At 46.0% G+C, this 19867-nt stretch overlaps 1 protein-coding gene across 1 annotated transcript; it reads right to left on the reverse strand.

The window, feature by feature from the left end:
* Positions 1-1379: 1379 nt before the first annotated feature.
* On the reverse strand, positions 1380-19563 carry hspa13 (heat shock protein 70 family, member 13). Its single transcript, XM_080203361.1, has 5 exons — positions 19423-19563; positions 13437-13777; positions 12315-12528; positions 8700-8867; positions 1380-6513 (listed from the first exon to the last, which is right to left on the reverse strand). The coding sequence occupies exons 1-5, from the start codon at positions 19445-19447 to the stop codon at positions 5939-5941; spliced, it is 1323 nt and encodes a 440-aa protein (XP_080059487.1). The 5' UTR covers positions 19448-19563; the 3' UTR covers positions 1380-5938.
* Positions 19564-19867: the final 304 nt, after the last annotated feature.

A 19867-nucleotide genomic window follows, 5' to 3' on the forward strand; every position in this document is an offset into this window, starting at 1 on the left:
TTGGAAGCCACAACAGGTCTTAGTGCTCAGCACATTGACACTCGAGCAAATCGGATGTGGAGGCTTCTTTAGTCAATAATCTCCGAGTCCAAGGATACAACAATCATGGAGTTGTTGACTCACTGTTGCAACTCACTCTCTCTCAATTGGTCTACAGGAAACTCCAATGGTGGACAGCCTTTGCAACCATGAGCCCATTGTCACCTTCCGCCACCTTCCCCGGCCTATCCATCCCCTTTACCACCCACAACGCCCTCCAAGTGTTCTCCAGCCACACCATATCATACCGAGAAGCTGGAACGTTCTGGTGACGTTTTCAGGCTGGGCGGTGGGAGCAGAAAATAACATGAGGGTCAACGTAAAACACAACCCCCACCCCAATCGTTCAGTTTAGAGCATGTTTCTAGAGATTCAACATCAGGAACAGGAGTTAAATATATTAACATCTCATTATCAGGCCCCTATGGCTGAATCATCACTCCCTCCCATGCCCCCCAGTCAGAAAGTCATGCCCGAGGTACTGCTCGCAGCATTGCTTGGGGACAGTACTCACTGTCTGGGCAGTGCTAGTGGGCTTTGGTCTGGGGCATTCGTCTGCACTCCTGCAGCCTTTGAAAATGGTTCCCCTATCTTCAACAATAAGGTTTCTGGCAGGCCAGGTGATTCAGTAGCTGTCCCAACAGCGAGACGTGGTGGGAAGCTTTTTCTTCAAAGTCCGGGGCTACACGCCAGAAAAAGCCACTGCCCCAGCCCAACATCGGCCTCTGTCATTTCCTGGGAAAGGCTCGCCCATTATGTCTCAGTGGTGTCCCAGATCCTGGTGAGACATCTGGACTGCCCAGGTAGAAAAGGACACGCAGTGAATGGCAAAACAGCTCATCTAACTGGTGAGGCATGGTCTCCCATGAGAGGGGGCAATCATGCCCGAGGGGCATGGAGACAAAACATGTGACGTGGTAAAATTGGGTGGGTATAGTCACATTATAGGAAGGATATTAAACTAGAAAGAGTGCAGAGAAGATTTATTTGGACGCTACCGGATCTTGATGGTTTGTGTTATAGAGAGAAGCTGGATAGACTGGGACCTTTTTCCTCTGGAGCATAGAAGGCTGTGGGGTGATCTTATAGAGGTCTATAAAATAATGAGGGACATAAATTAGGTAGATAGTCACACAAACAGGGTAGTTATTTCTGGCTTCCTGTTCTACAGAACTCTTGCACTAATTGTTTGTCTTGCCGAATCTCTCTACCAGAGGACGGGAGGGGTGGGTTTGGAATGACAGATCTCTGTTTGGAAAGACACTCTCCTTGTCACTAAGAGATGACAAAATTGCCACAAATTGAGACACAATTCAGCAGTCAGTTCCAATAGAGGCACATTTTATTGTATTCTCCAGTCGAGGCTGCAATGAGGTACAAGGGCAATAATAATTATCATACAAAGTACAATAAATTAAACGCGACTGTATTATCTCATACAGATACTGTATAACACGTTCCACAGGATTGGAGGAACCTCAGTCCGTGATCAAATCAGTAAGCAAACACTCTCTGCAACTAATTTCAGTGCCAATAAAACCTCTTCCTGGGGAGGGGTAGGGATGGTGTTGATTTGTTCCGATCAGCTGTTGTAACATTGGTGGACAACTGGTGGAATTCCCATCCGAGGGGCAACTGTGAAGGGGGGGGGGGGCACAGGAATACAGGGAAAAGGTGAGGAAAGGGCCAGAGGGCATGGTCGCATAAATTATACAGCAACCAGCTCCCCCTAAATACCCAGCCTGTGGATCAAAGCTTCAACATGCGCCCATGATTTAGACCATCCTGCAGGCGGAGCACAGTCGGTAGAAAGCTGGACTCTTGATCGCCAGTGCTGTGGCCGTAGGTCCCAGCATTTGGAGGAGAGAGAGTTCAGATCTTCCCAAGGGATGACACCACTCAGTGGATTGTGTTCTTTGGCTGGTGGGGTGGGGGGGGCGGTGGGGAGGGTGGTTTGGAGGAAAATAAAAAGCACTGCTTCACCAGATCCCCAGCTGCCAAAACAGAGACCAGATCTACCCCTTCACTGCTGTTGAAGAAGAGACTAGGAAGGAAGCAGAGGTAGGGAAGAGAAAGAAATCGGTGTCTAGAAGATTTCAGCACAAGGCATGTTAACCTTTTCGTACCTCACTTCAAGTACGCACTAGAACTTTTAAGTAGCGAGATATGGAATCTGCTGCCTGGAAATGATGGTGGAAGCAGATTCAACTCAACTTTCAAAAAAAATTAACCGGATAAATACTTAATTGATAAATGAGGGATAAAAACATTTGCAGGGCTGCGAGTATAGCAGGATTGGGGCTAACTGCATAGCTCTTTTAAAGAGCTGACACAAACAGGATGGGCTGAATGGCCTTCTTCCCCAACCTATGATTTGATGAAAAATAATGTGGCTTTTCCTGATGAAAAATATAGCTCCGCAATGTAGTTTCCCTTGAGGCAGCTAACAGCGGGATGAGACAACAGTAATAAACCCCAGAGGAGTATTGGAGAAAACTTCTTAAACCAGAGTAGCGAGGATGGGAAACTTGCCACCACACGGAGTGGTTGAGGTAAATAGCACAGATGCATTTAAGCTGAAGCTAGAAAGGAAAACGGGTTTGCTGATAAGACCCAGTGAAGTAAGTAGAGTGAGAGGAGTCTTGCGTGAGGTGTAATCACTGGCACAACCCTGTTTGATCAAATGACCACTTTCTGTGCTGTAATTACTATGGAAATGAGGTGCCCACAGGGTTGACACTGGTAGGAATAATTCGACTGGATGGGTAAGAACAAACAGGGCTGTGGGGTGCGGCTTTCCCTGTGGAGGCTGGCACTGATACATCAATCCAAAATTGAGTCGATCATCACTGTATACAGGCGACAAACATTCTTAATGATCAAATGAAATTGATTTGACTAACAAAGTGAAGCAGTGGCACAAACCTTTAAAAACAACCCCCACCAAAATATTTCTCCCATCCACAGCTTCACTGGGATTTGTGAAGAATCCTCCATCAATTTTAAAAGAGGGACACAGCTCATATGTCCTGTAACAGCCATAATCACACAACAAGATGCCTTGTTAAGACTGGGGTGCCACTGGCAGGGAGATAAGTTCCAGCATTACAACAATCATAGAATCCCTACAGTGCAGGAAGGAGGCCATTTGGCTCATCGACTCTGCACCAAAAACAATCCAACCCAGGCCCTATCCCAGTAACTGCACATACGTATCCTGCAAATTTCCCTGATCCTAAAGGGCAATTGAGCATGGCCAATCAACCTAACCTGCACACTTTTGGACTGTGGGAGGAAATCGGAGCACCTGGAGGAAACCCATGCAGACACGGGGAAAACGTGCAAACACCACACAGACAGTGACCCAAGGCCGGAATTGAACCCAGGTTCCCAGCGCTATTAGGCTGCAGTGCTAACCACTGTGCCACCCACAATGTCACACACACATATCTCAATCGGACTTTGGGGAGTTTATTTTCCATCCTTGGCTTCTGTACAGTCCAACACCAGTTGTTCCATAGTGCTGCAAGTACCAAGAGCCAAGGGGAGTGAGGATTGACTGAGATAACATCAGAAATAAAAAATTATTACAGAGGCAAGGAAGGACACAATGATTCCAACAAGATGTTGGATCAGTAACTGTGTCAGAGCTGAAAATATTAGTTACAGGAATGAATCAGAATTTTGTGAAGTGTGAACGTGCAAACGGACATGTTTAAATACTTAACTGAGGAAGACTGTCTCATTCAAAACTCCTCGCTTTAGAAAAGTATTTTACTTATCACAACATTGTGACATGTTGGTACAAAAATAGCTTATTTCATGAATATCCTTTCCCCAGTTCTCACTGCCTTGAACCCATTTCCCCTTCCTGTTCAGCTGAAGCAGGGGGCTCCTTTATGGCACAATGTGGCTCAGGTAGATTAACCCCACAAATGTCCCAGCAGCCTGAAAACAGTGCAGCCAGGCAACGTAAACAGGTCCGATTGAGGAGTCCTGATGGAATAGTCTCCATTTGCCTGGGCACACATAGCAGCAACAACCATTCAAGTCAACCCCATTCAGGACAAAGCAATTCCATTCAGTCCGTCTGGCAGTTGAAATCTCTACTCCCTCCATCACTGTTGCAGGAGTTTGATGGGGAGGCACAGTGGAACAATGGTTCGCACTGCTGCCTGACAGTGCCAGAGACCTGGGTTCAATTCCCAGCTTGGGTACTGTCCGTGTGGAGTTTGCACATTCTCCCCATGTCTGCATGGGTTTCTTGCAGGTGCTCCGGTTTCCTCTCACAGTCCAAAGATGTGAAGGTCAGGTGCATTGACCATGTTAAATTCTTCCTCCGTGTACCCGAACAGGTGCTGAAGTGTGGCGACTAGGGGATTTTCACAGTAACTTCATTGCAGCGTGAATGTAAGCCTACTTGTGACACTAATAAATAAACTTTAGAGTGCGCCATCTCCACAAGGTGCACTGTAGAACGCACCAAGCCACATGGAAACACCACCGCTTGAAATGTCCCCTCATAATCAGATACACCATCATCATTTGGGACTGCAATATCACTGGGTCAAAATGCTTTGGAACTCCTGTCCAAACAGCTCAGTACTACATGTTCCAGAAGTTGCCTCCCCACCATTGTCTCAAAGGCAATTAGGGACAGGCACTAAATGCTAATCTTCCCAGAGGCAGTCACACCCCAACAATGAATTTTAAAAACTATCAGAGCATGACTGGACTCCCCAGAGGAGTCGATAATTTATTAAATGCTTACCCGTTGCTATGATTTTCAAACTTGTACGCATATCAAGGTCTTCAAACTAGGTTCAATTCGTAAAGACAATTTGCTTCATGTACAAAATTTTAAAAAATATATATATAAATATATATTTAATAAATTTATTCCACCTTCACATTTTGGCATATGGCACTGTTTAAATAAACAAAACAACTAAAGTATAAAAATTACTTTTAAATAAACAAACCTTCCCTCAGGTAGAAGCACTGATTCTTCTCTCTCACTCCCCCCATTCTTTGGGTGACTTTTCTGAGGAAGATCTTCTCAGACCGTCCATCACATGGTCCCTGCATTGTCCAACTCATCATCAGGCTAGTTATAGGATATTTTTCAAATCCATTGTCTTTTATCGTCAATCCTCGCCTCTTCTGAAGGCATCGCCATCGAGAATCAGCCGTCCACTTCTGTGCCTCTCTGAAGGTTGCTCGTTCTTTGACTGCCATTTAAGACAGGTAAGTGTTGCCAGGTCAAGGTCAATATTTCTTGACCCGATGTCCAATGCCCTAGCGCTGGGGAGCAATCAGAGACAGGAACTTGGCCTGCCTTTTCCCACCACCTGTCCTTGTGACAGTCAAAGCCAACGCTATTGGAAAGCTCTGCTCAGTCAAGCTCAGGAACAGTGTGGGTCCTGGCAGAAATCCCACAAACTTTCCCCGGCCCACTGGGTTTGACGGAATGGTGATGGAATGGCCAACGTGTCAGGTTGGCACAGGGATTCATCGAGAAAGGAACACTGAGTGGTGCAAACTGCAAAGAACCAATTCTGTAAATGTTTCAACAAGCAGCGACATTGGTGAGCAGCTCAAACAATGAGCAAGAGTCCAGGTATTAGTCAGGGTTAGTTCATTGACAAGCCACATCTTAAAAAGGGAATGTGGAACCCCAAAGTGCTGAAAAAGAGAAGCTCCCAAAATTAACAATGGCTAAACTTGCGGAATGATTAAACAGAAGACTGGCAGGGTGATCTGAAGAGAATGGGAATGGTGCTAAGGCTAACCGCTCATTCACCCACCTCTGATTCAGACCATAACACAGAAATAATTATCGTTCAATCCTTTCGGATTATATTCAATGTAGGGGGGTGCGGTCAGACTAAGGAGTCCATTAGTTGAAGTTCACTTTCCGGAGGTGTCTATTGGGAATCTCTAAGGCGCTGACCTGCAGGGGCCAAGAACCTCCCATGATCCCTGCCTGGATGGCCACACCAATTACTACAGCCAGGTCAGGATCCACCGAGGTGTTTGGCTCCTTGCCAAAGAACTCGTGGATAACCTGGCGTATCCTCGGGATGCGGGTGGAGCCACCGACAAGCACGATCTCGTCCACCTCGTATCGGCTCAGGTGACCGCGGGACAGCACTTCCTCCACAGGGTCCAGAATCTTCTCGAACAGGTCTCGGTTCAGCCCCTCAAACAGATCCCTGGTCACTGTCTCTTCAAACAAAACAGTGCTGGCCCGGTCTCCACCCTCCCCCTCGCTGGAGTCCGGCAGTGATAGCGGCACCCGGATTTGCACTGAGTCGAAGAGGGTCAGGTTCAGTTTGGCTGCTTCCACGGCTTGGCGCAGGTGGTGCACATCCTGCTTTTGGATTGGCACAGCTCCATAACGCTGGTGGATCCGTTTAAATAGGAACTGCAGCAAGCGCTGGTTAAAATCCTGGCCGCCCAACTGGTTATTGCCTGCACAAATAAACAACTCAGACAGATTAGAATTTTGTAATGGACAAGATAGAGCAAGGCCATTTGGCCCACTATACCAGTGCCGGCTTTTAGAAAGAATTCTATAATTGGTGGTGCTCCTAACACTGCTCTTTGTCCATAATATTTCAAAATGAACACGTTTTACTCTGTATCTAACTCTGTGCTATACCTGTCCTGGAAGTGTTTGATGGGGGACCGTGTAGAGGGAGCTTTACTCTGCATCTAACCCCGTGCTGTACCTGTCCTGGAGTGTTTGATGGGGACAGTGTAGAGGAAGCTTTACTCTGTATCTAACCCCGTGCTGTCCCTGTCCTGGGAGTGTTTGATGGGGGACCGTGTAGACGGAGCTTTACTCTGTATCTAACCCCGTGCTGTACCTGTCCTGGGAATGTTTGATGGGGACAGTGTAGAAGAAGTTTTACTCCATGTCTAACACCGTGCTTTACATGTCTTAGGCGTCTGATGGGGAGTTTGTAGAGGGAGCTTTACTCTATATCTAACCCCATGCTGTATCTGTCCTGCGAGGGTTTGATGGGGACAGTGTCAAGAGAGCTTTACTCTGTATCTAACCCGTGCTGTACCTGCCCTGGGAGTGGTTGATGGGGGCAGTGTAGAAGGACCTTTACTTTGTATCTAACCCCATGCTGTACCTGCCCTGGGAGAGTGATGAGGACAATGTAGAGGGAGTTTTACTCCATATCTAACCCTGTGCTGTCCTAGCATTTTTTTGGGGATTCCAATCTGAGGCCATTGGTCACAATCACTCAGAGTTCCACTTCTCAGTCCTCTCTAAAGCTGAGCCAAGTATTTTATTTTCATAGTTGCTGACGTGTTAAACATTGGAGATTTTATGAAGTATGTGGCCTGATTGCTCAATAAGATTTATATCAGAATAGGATGTATATTACAAAGTGGCCACAGTTCAAAAGAGTGTCTGCAAAGCATTTCATAGATCCTAGACAGCATGAAAAATGCAATATGCACGTTTTAGTTTCTTTATTTCTTAGTACTAGCTGAAATGGTGCAGGAACATTGCAGTGACATTTTAAACAGCATGACACAAACATTTACCAGTTTTAACCCTGGGCACTCCGCTTGGTGATGCTGACGTTGGGAACCTGTTCTCAACACAAGCAGCCTTCAGCCCTGTAAGCAACAAATACTTGGGCCTCTGAGGCTCTTCTGCCATTCAATGGCTGATTTGTACACCAGCTTATTTACCTTTATATGTGTACAAACATCGCTTGCCCATTGAGGGAGAGAGCTCTGCGCTTCTTGTGTGAAGTATTTCCTCACCTAACCGCCTTCAACATTCACTCCCTCCACCACCAAAGCACACACTGCTGCCACTGTGCAATCTACAACATGCACTGCAACAACTCACCTAGACGCCTTTGATAGCACCTTCCAAACCTGCAACCACTACTGCCTAGGAGATCAAAGGCAGCAGACCCAATGGGAACATCACCACGTTCAAATTCCCCTCTCACCCTCCTGATTTGGAAATATATCGCTGCCCCTTCAGTGTCAGTGGGTCAAAGTCCTGGAGCTCTCTCCCTAACGGCACTGTGGGAGTATCTACACCTCACGGTTTGCACAGGTTGAAGAAGGCCACCCTGAGGTGGCTCAAGGGCAATTAGAGATGGGAAATAAATACCTGCCTGGTCCATGATGCCACACCAGGGAATAAATAAATAAAATCTCCTCAGTGTGCCAGCTAATTCTGAAGTTATCTTTGGAAGTATCTACTCCGCTGAGTTGTGAATGCTTAGCCATTGAGTATGTTCAAGGCAGACTAATTTTTGAGTACTATGGGAAGTCAGGAATATGGAGGTAGTGCAGAAATGTCAAGTAGGAGACCATATTTGATTTTACTGAACAGCAGAGCAAGGTTGAATGGCCTCTTCAGCTCCCATTTCTTATGGCTATCTTAAATTGCCCCAACTAGCTGAAGAAAATATCTATTAAACCCATCAATTTAAATCAATTCAAGCCACCCATTAATCTTCTATGATGAAGGGTCCACAGATCCAGGCATGTAATCGCATCACACAATCTTACCCTTCGCATTCTGCTCCATCTACACCGTACTCCTTCCCACGCCAACTTATCCTTTCTGGAAAAAAAGTGACAGCACCCAGAACCATACAACTCGATTCTTTTACCTGCCATTGCTCTGGTCAGGAACATTCCTCCTTGTTTGTTCAGCAGGGACACATCCAAGGTGCCGCCTCCCAGATCCACCACCAGCACATTGAAAACATCCACCTTGTGGAGCCCATAGGCCATGGCTGCTGCTGTTGGCTCATTGATCACTCGCAGAATGTCCAATCCTGCAACACAAACATCAGGCTCATTAAACCGGTTCACAGCCCTCGGGGTAGGATTAGTGGCTGTGGGGTTGCTAAGGCAGCTCGCGTAATGGAGGGAGAAAATTACAATACATCTCTGTGCACGTACACACAGAACATTTGCAAAATGGAGATCTTAGGCGTAGCTCACCTTCCTAACTCCTCCAAGGGTAATCAATCCATGGATTAAGCTACCAGGAAAGAAAACTAAAAGCAGTGTAAATGGGTGTCAAGGGATGGCGAATGTGCTTCTGGAGGGTATCAACGACTGAGGGACACACGGGGATGGCAGTGTCAGAGATTCTGGGTACCAGCAACCTTAGGCACTCTTACTCGACTTGAGTACAAACAGCTCTGGACACCATGTATAATCCAATGCGAGGCCTTTAATGAGTTGTGCACAAGGAGAATTACTGTGCAGCTGACCTGCAGGTGTTTCTGACGTTACAATAAAACAACATGGCAATTATAGTCAATTACAGCAATTCAAAAACAAACTTTGTTTTCTAATCCTTCATGTGCACACATATTCACCAATTAAATCCTGGCCTTTTCAACCTTTCTTATTCGACGAAAAACTGAGTTCTGCTAATCCTTCATTTGCAGAGCATATCCCCATATCTCACCTTTGGTGTTTGTTATGGAAAAATCTGATCTTGCTCACCTTCTGGTGAAGGTCGAAAAGCAGAACGTCATGAGGCATACGCAGGTGAAGATTAGTTTGTTCAAGCTGAAATAGCAAACACTGACTCCTTTGAAAGTCTGCAAGTTGATAAACATTTTCACCAGCTGTTACAAAGCTGTTACAGAGAAGGCACGAAACTTTAGTTTGGACGGTTTAGTTCCCAGGCTGTGAAACTTCAATCTGAGTATTTTAACTTCCACATCAGGATACAAGGGAAAGAGGGATACAGGGAGATGGCGGGACAGGAGGATGAGGTGGGCAGCTGGAATTGAGGGATATGGGGAGAAGATTGATTTGGTGGGATTAAGGAATAAAAGGAAAAGGTTGGGAAAAGGGACACAGGGATGTGGTGAAAAGTTCCATAGTTGGGTATGATCTATAGAAAAGGAAGGCTGGGCCATGTTTTTCTGTTCCTAACATACCTAGAGATATTTACTCAAGAATCCTTTCTTCAATTCTCTTCTTTAGCAGACACAGGTGCTGTTACTTCATGTAAAAAGTTTATTTATCAGTCACAAGTAGGCTTACATTAACACTGCAATGAAGTTATTGTGAAAATCCCGTTACCTCACTCTGGCACCTGTTCAGGTACAGTGAGGGAGAATTTAGCACGGCCAATGCACCTAAACAGCGTGTTTTTTGGATCCGGAGCACCCCGGAAGGAAGCCCACGCAGACACGGGGAGAATGTGCAAACTCCACACAGACAGTGATCCAAGCCGGGAATTGAACCTGGGCCCCTGGCGTTGTGAGGCAGCAGTGCTAACCATTGTTCTGCTGTGCCGTCCCTTAGCAATCAAAGCCTGAAACTGTCATGCGGAAATCAGCCTGTACATTGTAATTATAACATCATCTCCCAACATTTCTACATAATGTATTGTTCACCTCATGGCAGCCAGCCATCTATGAAGAAGATTTACTTCTGCTTCCTGCACTTACTTTCACCCTCTAGACAGTTGCACATATCAAAATGTCAAATGCATCCATTCACTGAGAAGATAAAATATGACATATGGGGTGGTTAGCACTGCTGCCTCACAGTGCCAGGGACCTGGGTTCAATTCCAGCTTCGAGCCGCAGCCTGTGTGGAGTTTGCATGTTCTCCATGTCTGTGTGGGTTTCCTCCAGGCGCTCTGGTTTTCTCCCACACTCCAAAGATGTGCAGGTTAGGTGGATTGGCCATACTCAACTGACCCTAGTGTCGGGGGGTGGGGGGGGCTAACAATATGTGGAGTTGCAGGAATAGGGCCTGGGTGGGATTATGGTCAGTACGGACTCGATGGGCCAAATGGCCTCTTTCTACACTGTAGGGATTCTATTCTATGGAAATGTTTAGACCATCACAAGTTAATTCCTGTCGGGAATGGACTCTCACAGAACAAAGTCCAAAGATGCGCAGGTTAGATGGAATGGCCACGCTAAATTGCTCCTTGGTGTCCAAAGATATGCAGGTTAGATGGATTGATTGGTAAATGGGCAGGGTTACGGAGATAGGAAAACGAGTTGGACCTGGATAAGATGCTCTTTCGGAGAGTCAGTGAAGACTTGATGGGCTGAATGGCCTCCTTCTGCTCTGTAGGGATTCTATCTTAGCTGTCTACAGTTTGTCAGTAAATCTTGCACAGAGAGGCTGAAGTGTCACTGTGGAGAGTGGAAAGGTGTTGAACTGGTGCAAGTCAGAACATCTGACTGTATGGTACAAGCGGTTAATACTTTATCGACCCTTGCTGTCCCTGCCCTGGGAGTGTTGATGTTAAGTGACCCATTGCACAGAAATAACACTGCTCATTTGGTGAGTGGAATGATGAAAAAAGAGTTCATGTTGCTCTGTGCACGGTGCCACCCCCACAAACTGACCTAAAGTCAGCAAACCTCAAAAACATCCAGCTTGGCTCACTTGGTGCAGCAAATCCGAATTTGACAGTTAAAGCCCTACTCTAATACTGGAGCAGCAGTGTCCTGGGCTCCAATACTGGTCACAGATAAAATGTTAAACTAGGTCTCCACCAGCCTGCATCTAGGTTAGTGCAGAGAATTCTCTTGACTTCCTGCAGCGTCAGTTAAAAACAAATCGGCAGTTCACTCAGTTACTGGTAACGGAATCTTGCTGTGTTGAGATCAGTTGCTGAGTCTCTCATTACAATGATGCCTACACTTTAACAAGATAAAGTGTCATTCTTGGCTCAGTAATATAATTCTTCAATGACAGCAGATCACCACAGTATAAGAGTGGGATACAGTACTGGTGGGGACGGGTCTGTCACTATAGCACTGGGGTACAGTACTGGTGGGGATGAGTCTGTCACTGTATAACACTGGGGTACTGTATTGGTGGGGATGGGTCTGTCACTGTATAATACTGGGGTACAGTACTGGTGGGGATGGGTCTGTCACTGTATAGCACTTGGTTACTGCACTGGCGGAGACACGATGGCCCCTAATGTTGTTAGTTAAATAATTGAGGTTGAACCAAGATTATCCAATGCAGAGACCTGAGCTAATCTAGGCTCACGCTCCCAGTACAATGCTGAGACAGTGTCACATCATCAGAGCTGTGCCATTTTTCACTGAAACCTGAGACTCCCCCAATGGGAATGTACAAGATCCCACGGCCATTATTTTGTAGCAGAGATCCCCCAGTAAGCTGAACCAGCAAAATTATCTCAAATTGGACAAATACTCCAACCCGAGATGAAAGAAGCCTAGCTATCTGTTGCCATGGGACCAGCAAAACAGCCTGCTTACCCGCCAGCTGTGCAGCTTTCACCGTGTGGTTCCTCTGCCTCTCATCAAACTCTGCCGGTACCGAGATCACAGCTTTGCTCACCGGTGCCCCCAGGTACTGCTCTGCCATCCTCTTCAATTCTAACAGCAACAGCGAACCAATATACTCCGGTGATACGCGCAATGATTCATTAGCAAAAATAGAGAACTCAGCAGAACCCTTGTTGTACAAGATCTGTAAAATGAAAACATACAAATTACTCAAATAATACTGTGAAAAATACCAAAACACTCCCAAGTGTTCCTATACCACTGACACTGAGAGACCCATCCCCGCCAGTACTGTACCCCAGTGTTATACAGTGACAGACCCATCCCTGCCAGTACTGTACCCCAGTGTTATACAGTGACAGACCCATCCCCACCAGTACTGTACCCTAATGTTATACACTGACAGACCCGTCCCCACCAGTACTGTACCCCAGTGTTATACAGTGACAGACCCATCCCCGCCAGTACTGTACCCCAGTGTTATACAGTGACAGACCCATCCCCGCCAGTACTGTACCCCAGTGTTATACAGTGCCAGACCCATCCCTGCCAGTACTGTACCCCAGTGTTATACAGTGACAGACCCATCCCCGCCAGTACTGTACCCCAGTGTTATACAACAGACCCATCCTCGCTAGTACTGTACTCCAGTGTTACATAGTGACAGACCCATCCTTACCAGTACTAGCACCCCAGTGTTACAGTGAGTGACCTTACCCACAAGTACTGTATCCCCTGCCTCCCTCCACCACCCCTCCCTTGTCTATCAAAAACCTATCACTCAGCCCTGAATCTATTCAATGACCCAGCCTCAACTGCTCCCTGGAGAATCCCAAACACGAGGCACACGCTGCAAGAAGAAACTCCTCCTCATCTCCATTTTAACCTTCTCTGCCTTAAGGAGTTTATTTTGCTTCTCCTCGCTCTTCTTTCCAAAATTGCTCACTTCAGTTTCCTGTATATTTTACTTATACCCTTTAATGTCTTCCTGAAGTTTTGTCTTAACTATCGCTGCCGCATGTAGGAAATCCCTGTTTCCCTCAACCCTAGCACCATCTCTGAATTGACTAACGATCAAATTTCCATCATTACCTTAAACTGGTAGCGGCTGCTTTCGGTGCTCAGTTCCTCCTGTGTGAAGTGCTTCCCAATGAAGCGTTTGGCATCATACACAGTGTTCAATGGGTTGGCATCTGCCAGTTCCTGTGCCTCGTACCCTACCAGTATCCCTTGGTCAGTGAACAACACCACACTGGGCAGGCTCTTCCGCCCGGCCTTGTCCGCAATCACTTCCACCTTGCCGGAGCCAGGCTGGAACACGCCAACCGAGCAATAGGTGGTGCCAAGATCCACTCCGATCACCTTTGGCTTGGGTGGGGGCAGGTACTGCTGTGCCAAGTAACCAGCCAGTAGGAGGGCCAGAATAGAGGAACCTGGGGAAACAGAGGAAGCCAAATTAGAAACCTCTTCATTTGAAGATGTGGAGATGCCGGCGTTGGACTTGGGTAGGCACAGTAAGAAGTCTAGGTAACAACACCAGGTTAAAGTCCAACAGGTTTATTTGGAATCACAAGCTTTCAGAGCACCGTTCCTTCATCACTTACCTAAGGAGCAGCGCTCCAAAAGCTCGTGATACCAAATAAACCTGTTGGACTTTAACCTGATACTGTGAGAGTTCTTACTCTTCAAACAAAAGACAACAAAACTCGAGGGGAACTCTAGTGTGGTCTTGCATTTCAGTTTCCTCCTGCTCATTGACCCAGAATCTCAAAGGAAACCTAACTGTGGTTGTCAGACCTTGCTCAGTGGACAAAACTCTCTCTTCAAATCAGAGATTTCTGGGGTCAAGACCTCCTGCAGAAACTAGAGTACAAAATCTAGACTGACACCTTCCTCAGTGCAATACTGAAGGAGTGCTGCACTGTCAAAAACAACATTTCTCCAAAGTGACATTAAACAGAGTCCACCTGCATCCTCAGCTGGACATGAAAGGCCCACAGTATTATTGGGATAGAATTAGGGGAATTCTCTAGTCTCCTGACCAATATTTTTTCTCTTAACAAGCTTCATCATAAAAATAACATCTGGACCTTATCTCATCACTTTGTGTGACCAGAGATTCAGCACTGTGAAACGAGTACACTGTGTAAAATATACATACAAGAACCCTGACAGAGCAATAATATGTTTGGCATTAGCCATAGCCTTTTGATCTGATATATGTGTTCGAACCCCTGTTGGGAGTCTTGATCTCAAAGTCCAGACTAACATCCTTGGTGCCAGTAGTGATTTTGATTTGATTTAATTTGTTACTGTCACACGTATTAACATACAGTGAAAAGTATTGTTCCTTGCGTGCCAGGCAGACAAAGTATACCATTCATAGAGAAGGAAACGAGAGAGTGCAGTCACAGATAGGGTGTAGAGAAAGATCAACCTAACGCAAGGTAGTTCCATTCAAAAGTCAGACAGTAGCAGGGAAGAAGCTGTTCTTGAGTTGGTTGGTACGTGACCCCAGACTTTTGTATCTTTTTCCTGATAGAAGAAGGTGGAACAGAGAATGTCTGGAGTATGCGGGGTCCTTAATTATGTTGGCTGCTTTGCTGAGGCAGCGGGAAGTGTAGACAGAGTCAATGGATGGGAGGCTGAGAGTGTGGCACACTTTCAGACACAGAGGCTGCTACGGAACTGAAGGAGGACAGCGAGAGTGTGAGAAAAGAGAGGGAGAGTGGCACAGTGGTTAGCACTACTGCCTCTCAGCATCAGACACAGGATTCAATTCCAGCCTTCAGATGACTGTCTGTGTGGAGTCTGCATGTTCTCCTCATGGGTTTCCTCCAGGTGCTCCGGTTTCCTCCCACAGTCCAAAGATGTATAGGTTAGGTGGGTTAGCCATGGCAAATGTGGGGAGTTACAGGGTTAGGGTGGGGTGGTGGCTCTGGGTAAGATACTCTTTCAGAAAGTTGGTGCAGACTTGAGGGACCGAATGGCCTCCTTCTGCACTGTCAAGAGTTCTATAGGGATGAACATAGGGAAAACAGCCCAAAAGGGATAAGGTTTCATATTTACATGTGTTCCTATGAACACTCATAAACTAACTATGAGTTAATTTAAATCATACAGTTACCACGAAGAAACAAGTCTGACATTGGACATCGTGAATTTAATTTGCATAGAAAGATTGTTTTCTCACCTGATTAGAGTGTCAGACTATTCACTAAAATTGTAGCAGGGAAGGAGAGGAAAGAATGCACAGTAATCTCATTTGCAGTAATGTCAATCATATCAACCTCAACTCAGAGTCAGAGACAGGTGGGTGCAAGTCTCCCTCAATAGTCACAAGCCCATAATTTAGACTGACTCTCTAAGTGCAGTACTGAGGGAGTGCTGAAATGTTGGTGGTGCCATCTTTAAGAAGAAACATTAACCCAAGGTCTAGCCTGCCCCTCAGATGGATGGTAAAGATCCCGTAGTACCAATCAATGAAAAGTAGACGAGTGCTTCCCAATGTCCTGGCCAATGTTTTATTCCCCAAATAATATCATGGAATAAAATTGATCATCGTCACACTGCTGTTTATGGGAGTTTGCTGTGTGGGTATTGGGTGCCGTGCTTTCTACAGCAGTGACCATAGGTGGGGTTTTTCAATTCCTTCTACTGGCGAGATCTTCCAGTTTCCCTCAAAGATGGCCCATCGACCACTTGGGCCAAATGATCTCCTTCTGCACTGCAGATTCTATGATTCTATAATGGCTGAGAAGGGCGCTGACAGCATTCATTAAGAGATCAGAATGCGTAAATGGAAGGACAAAGGTGCAGAGTGTCAAAGGATGAGCTGAGGCATGTGGCAGATGGTCCTAGTGAAGAGGAAACAAGATGGAAAGCAAGATTCAGGGTGGCATGGTGGTTAGCGCTGTTGCCTCACAGTGCCAGTGACCCAGATTCAATTCCGGCTTCAAGTCACTGTCTGTGTGGAGTTTGCAAGTTCTCCCTGTATTTGCGTGGGTTTCCTCCGGGCACTCCGGTTTCATCCCACAGTCCAAAGATGTGCGGATTAGGTTGATTGGCCACGCTAAATTACCCCTTCGTGTCAGGGGGACCAGGAGTGTAAGTATGTGGGGTTATGGGGATAGGACCTGGGTGGAATTGTTGTTGGTGCAGGCTTGATGGGCCAATTGGCCTCCTTCTGCACTGTAGATTCTTTGACTCTATGATGACCCCTCGCATTGGGTTCCCTGGCAACGGGATGGGTGAGCCACACAATAGCCCATAGACTTTGGTGGTAGCCAATGGCAGCCACATTTGCCACAGAAAAGCTCACGGCGTGGGAAGGGGGGGACAGGAACAACTATAGGGTTCATTCAGTAATGAGCAACACACCTCAGTAAGATCCTCTTCAAGAAAAAACAGATTTCTGCCTGACTAACATTCCTTCCCCAATTAACAAAAGAGAAAAATTCAACAGGAACATCACAGCACAACGCTGAAACTATAAACCTCAACCTGTCCAGGATGCTGGAAACTGAGCAAAGTGTCAGTGGATGGTAGTTTACCTTTTAGCTCTACTCAATTCCCCAGCACATTAACACAGTGTCTGTGACAGTAATATTTTTAGAACATAATTCTTCACCAAGATGTGGGCTTCACTGGGACAGTCAATGTTTGTGCCTGTGTGGAATTTGCGCATTATCCCTGTGTCTGTGTGGGTTTCCTCCAGGTGCTCGGGTTTCCTCCCACACTCCATAGATGTGGGTTACACGGATTAGCCATGGTAAATGCACAGAGGTTACGGGAATAGGGCAGGGGAGTGGGAGGGGTACGCCTGGGTAAAAAGTACTTCTGAAGAGTTGGTGCAGACGTGGTGAACTGAATGGCCTCCTGCTGCACTGTCAGGATTCTATGGATTCCCCCTGGATCCTGACATATAAACTGCACTACCATACTCCCTTGAATACATATCTGTATTGGTGTCCAATACAGTAACATTGGACATCCCACTGTGTACCACTCATCCTTTTCTCAGAAGCCATTCCAGTATCAGCAAATACGTCGCCTCTTTAACCAACAATCATGAGCCCTCTTGCACCAAATACTTTGGATCTTAATCAGACAAAAATATATCTAAGGTTTGTTTTGTTATCAAGAGCACAGAGTGGGTTACAGGGAAAGGCAGGTTACAGCTAAAAATACTGTAACAGCCACTATCTAAATCACACATCAGCACATGCTTAACGACCTTCCAATACACATTAAATAATAACGTGACCTTCACAGTAACTACACACTCCCCCCCTCAACTTACTTTTTATGAAGCTGCTCGGAAATCAGGGCGCCTTCCCCTCTCACCACAGGGGTGGCCACTGGCCTCATGTGAGCCCACACCATGAGTGGTAACAGGCTATTTGATCATGGGAGCATCACAGCTGAGCCAGATGTAAACACTACATATTTGAAATATTTATAAATACAAACTATACAGGGAAGAATATACATATCTATTTTATACAGAAGAAAATATTATACAGATTGATATAATTGTTTCATATAATTAGTTATATATGAAGATGACATTATATCAGATACAGACAAGCAATTATTGTTTCATGAGTACAAAGAATATTTAAAGTAAGATGACAGGAGGTAATAGGCAGCATTATACTGCTCTAAGTGCAGTGTTAGTTTAGGGATATATGATAGATGGCTGTATATAAAGGAAGACACTAGTATATCTTTCAAAGATGCTATAATGCTCTGTAAGAACAGTGTTAAAAGAGGAATGTATGGTAGACATATATAATGCAACATCATAGGATGGTTCACAGAATCACTACAATGCAGAAGGTGGCCATTTGGCCCATCAAGCCTGCACTGACAACAATCCCACTCAGGCCTTATCCCTGTAACCCCACGTATTTACCCTGTCAGTCCCCATGACAGTCAGGAGCAATTTAGTATGGCCAATCAACACAACTCGCACCTCTTAGGACTGTAGGAAGAAACCGGGGCACCTGGAGGAAACATAAGAACGTAAGAAGTAGTAGCAGGAGTAGGCCATCTAGCCCTTCGAATCTGCCCCGCCATTCAATAAGATCATGACTGATCTGAAGTGGATCAGTTCCACTTTGCTGCTGTCTCCCCGTAACCCTTAATTCCCCTGTCTGTCAAAAACCCACACACACACAGGAGAAGAACACAGAAACTCTACAGGCAGTGAGACTACAGGGATACATGATTAAGACACAGAACTGGAGATAGCTCTATAAGCAGTGAGACTACAGGGATACAATGATTAAGCTACAGAATTGGAGATAGCTTTACAGGCAGTGAGACTATGGGGTATATGATTAAGGTACAGAGTTGGAGATAGCTTTACAGGCAGTGAGACTATGGGGTATATGATTAAGGTACAGAGTTGGAGATAGCTTTACAGGCAGTGAGATTATGGTGGTACATGATTAAGATATAGAATTGGTGATTGCTTTATAGGTAGTGAGACCATGGGGATATATGATTAGGGTATAGAGGTGGAAATAGTTCTATAGGCATTGAGATTATAGGAATATATGATTAAGGTATAGAGGTGGGGATAGTTCTATAGGCAGTGAGATTATAGGAATATATGATTAAACTACAGAATTGGAGATAGTTCTATAGGCAGTGAGACTATAGGGATATATGATTAAACTACAGAATTGGAGATAGTTCTATAGGCAGTGAGATTATAGGAATATATGATTAAGGTATAGAGGTGGGGATAGTTCTATAGGCAGTGAGATTATAGGAATATATGATTAAACTACAGAATTGGAGATAGTTCTATAGGCAGTGAGACTATAGGGATATATGATTAAACTATAGAATTGGAGATAGTTCTATAGGCAGTGAGATAATAGGAATATATGATTAAACTACAGAATTGGAGATAGTTCTATAGGCAGTGAGATTATAGGAATATATGATTAAACTACAGAATTGGAGATAGTTCTATAGGCAGTGAGACTATGGGGATATATGATGAAGCTATAGATTGCTCTATATGATACCCTATGGGCTGACCCCGGGAGACAGGGACACTCACCCAGGATGGCCATCGCCCCGGCCATGATCAGGCAGCTGTGTTCCCGGAGTATCCCTGCTCGGTCCCTGGTGTATTCCCGCTCGGTCCCCGGTGTATTCCCGCTCGGTCCCCGGCGTATCCCCGCTGCGATCTCCGCTCCGCTCTGCCGCCTCGCCTCACTAGAGCTGACTGTACCTAGCGGCGCCCGGGGCACGCCGGGACCTGCAGTCCGACCAAAGTTCCGGTTCCGCCGCCTCCCGCGACATCGGCAGGAGTATGGGACTACAACTCCCGGCGGGCGGCGCGCGCCCGGCGGCCCGGGAGAGCTGACAACGATCCGAGTGCGGCAAGAGTAGCCCCGTCCCCTCTCCCCAGACTGTATCAGTAACAGTGACACTGGCAGGCCGGAGGAGCTCGCAGCACTTAACTCAACTGCTGCCCAGATACCTGGGGGACTCTATCTCAG

Source organism: Carcharhinus amblyrhynchos, chromosome 15 (genome assembly GCF_965287045.1).
Source record: "Carcharhinus amblyrhynchos chromosome 15, sCarAmb.v2.hapA, whole genome shotgun sequence".
Classification (NCBI taxonomy): Eukaryota; Metazoa; Chordata; class Chondrichthyes; order Carcharhiniformes; family Carcharhinidae; genus Carcharhinus; species Carcharhinus amblyrhynchos.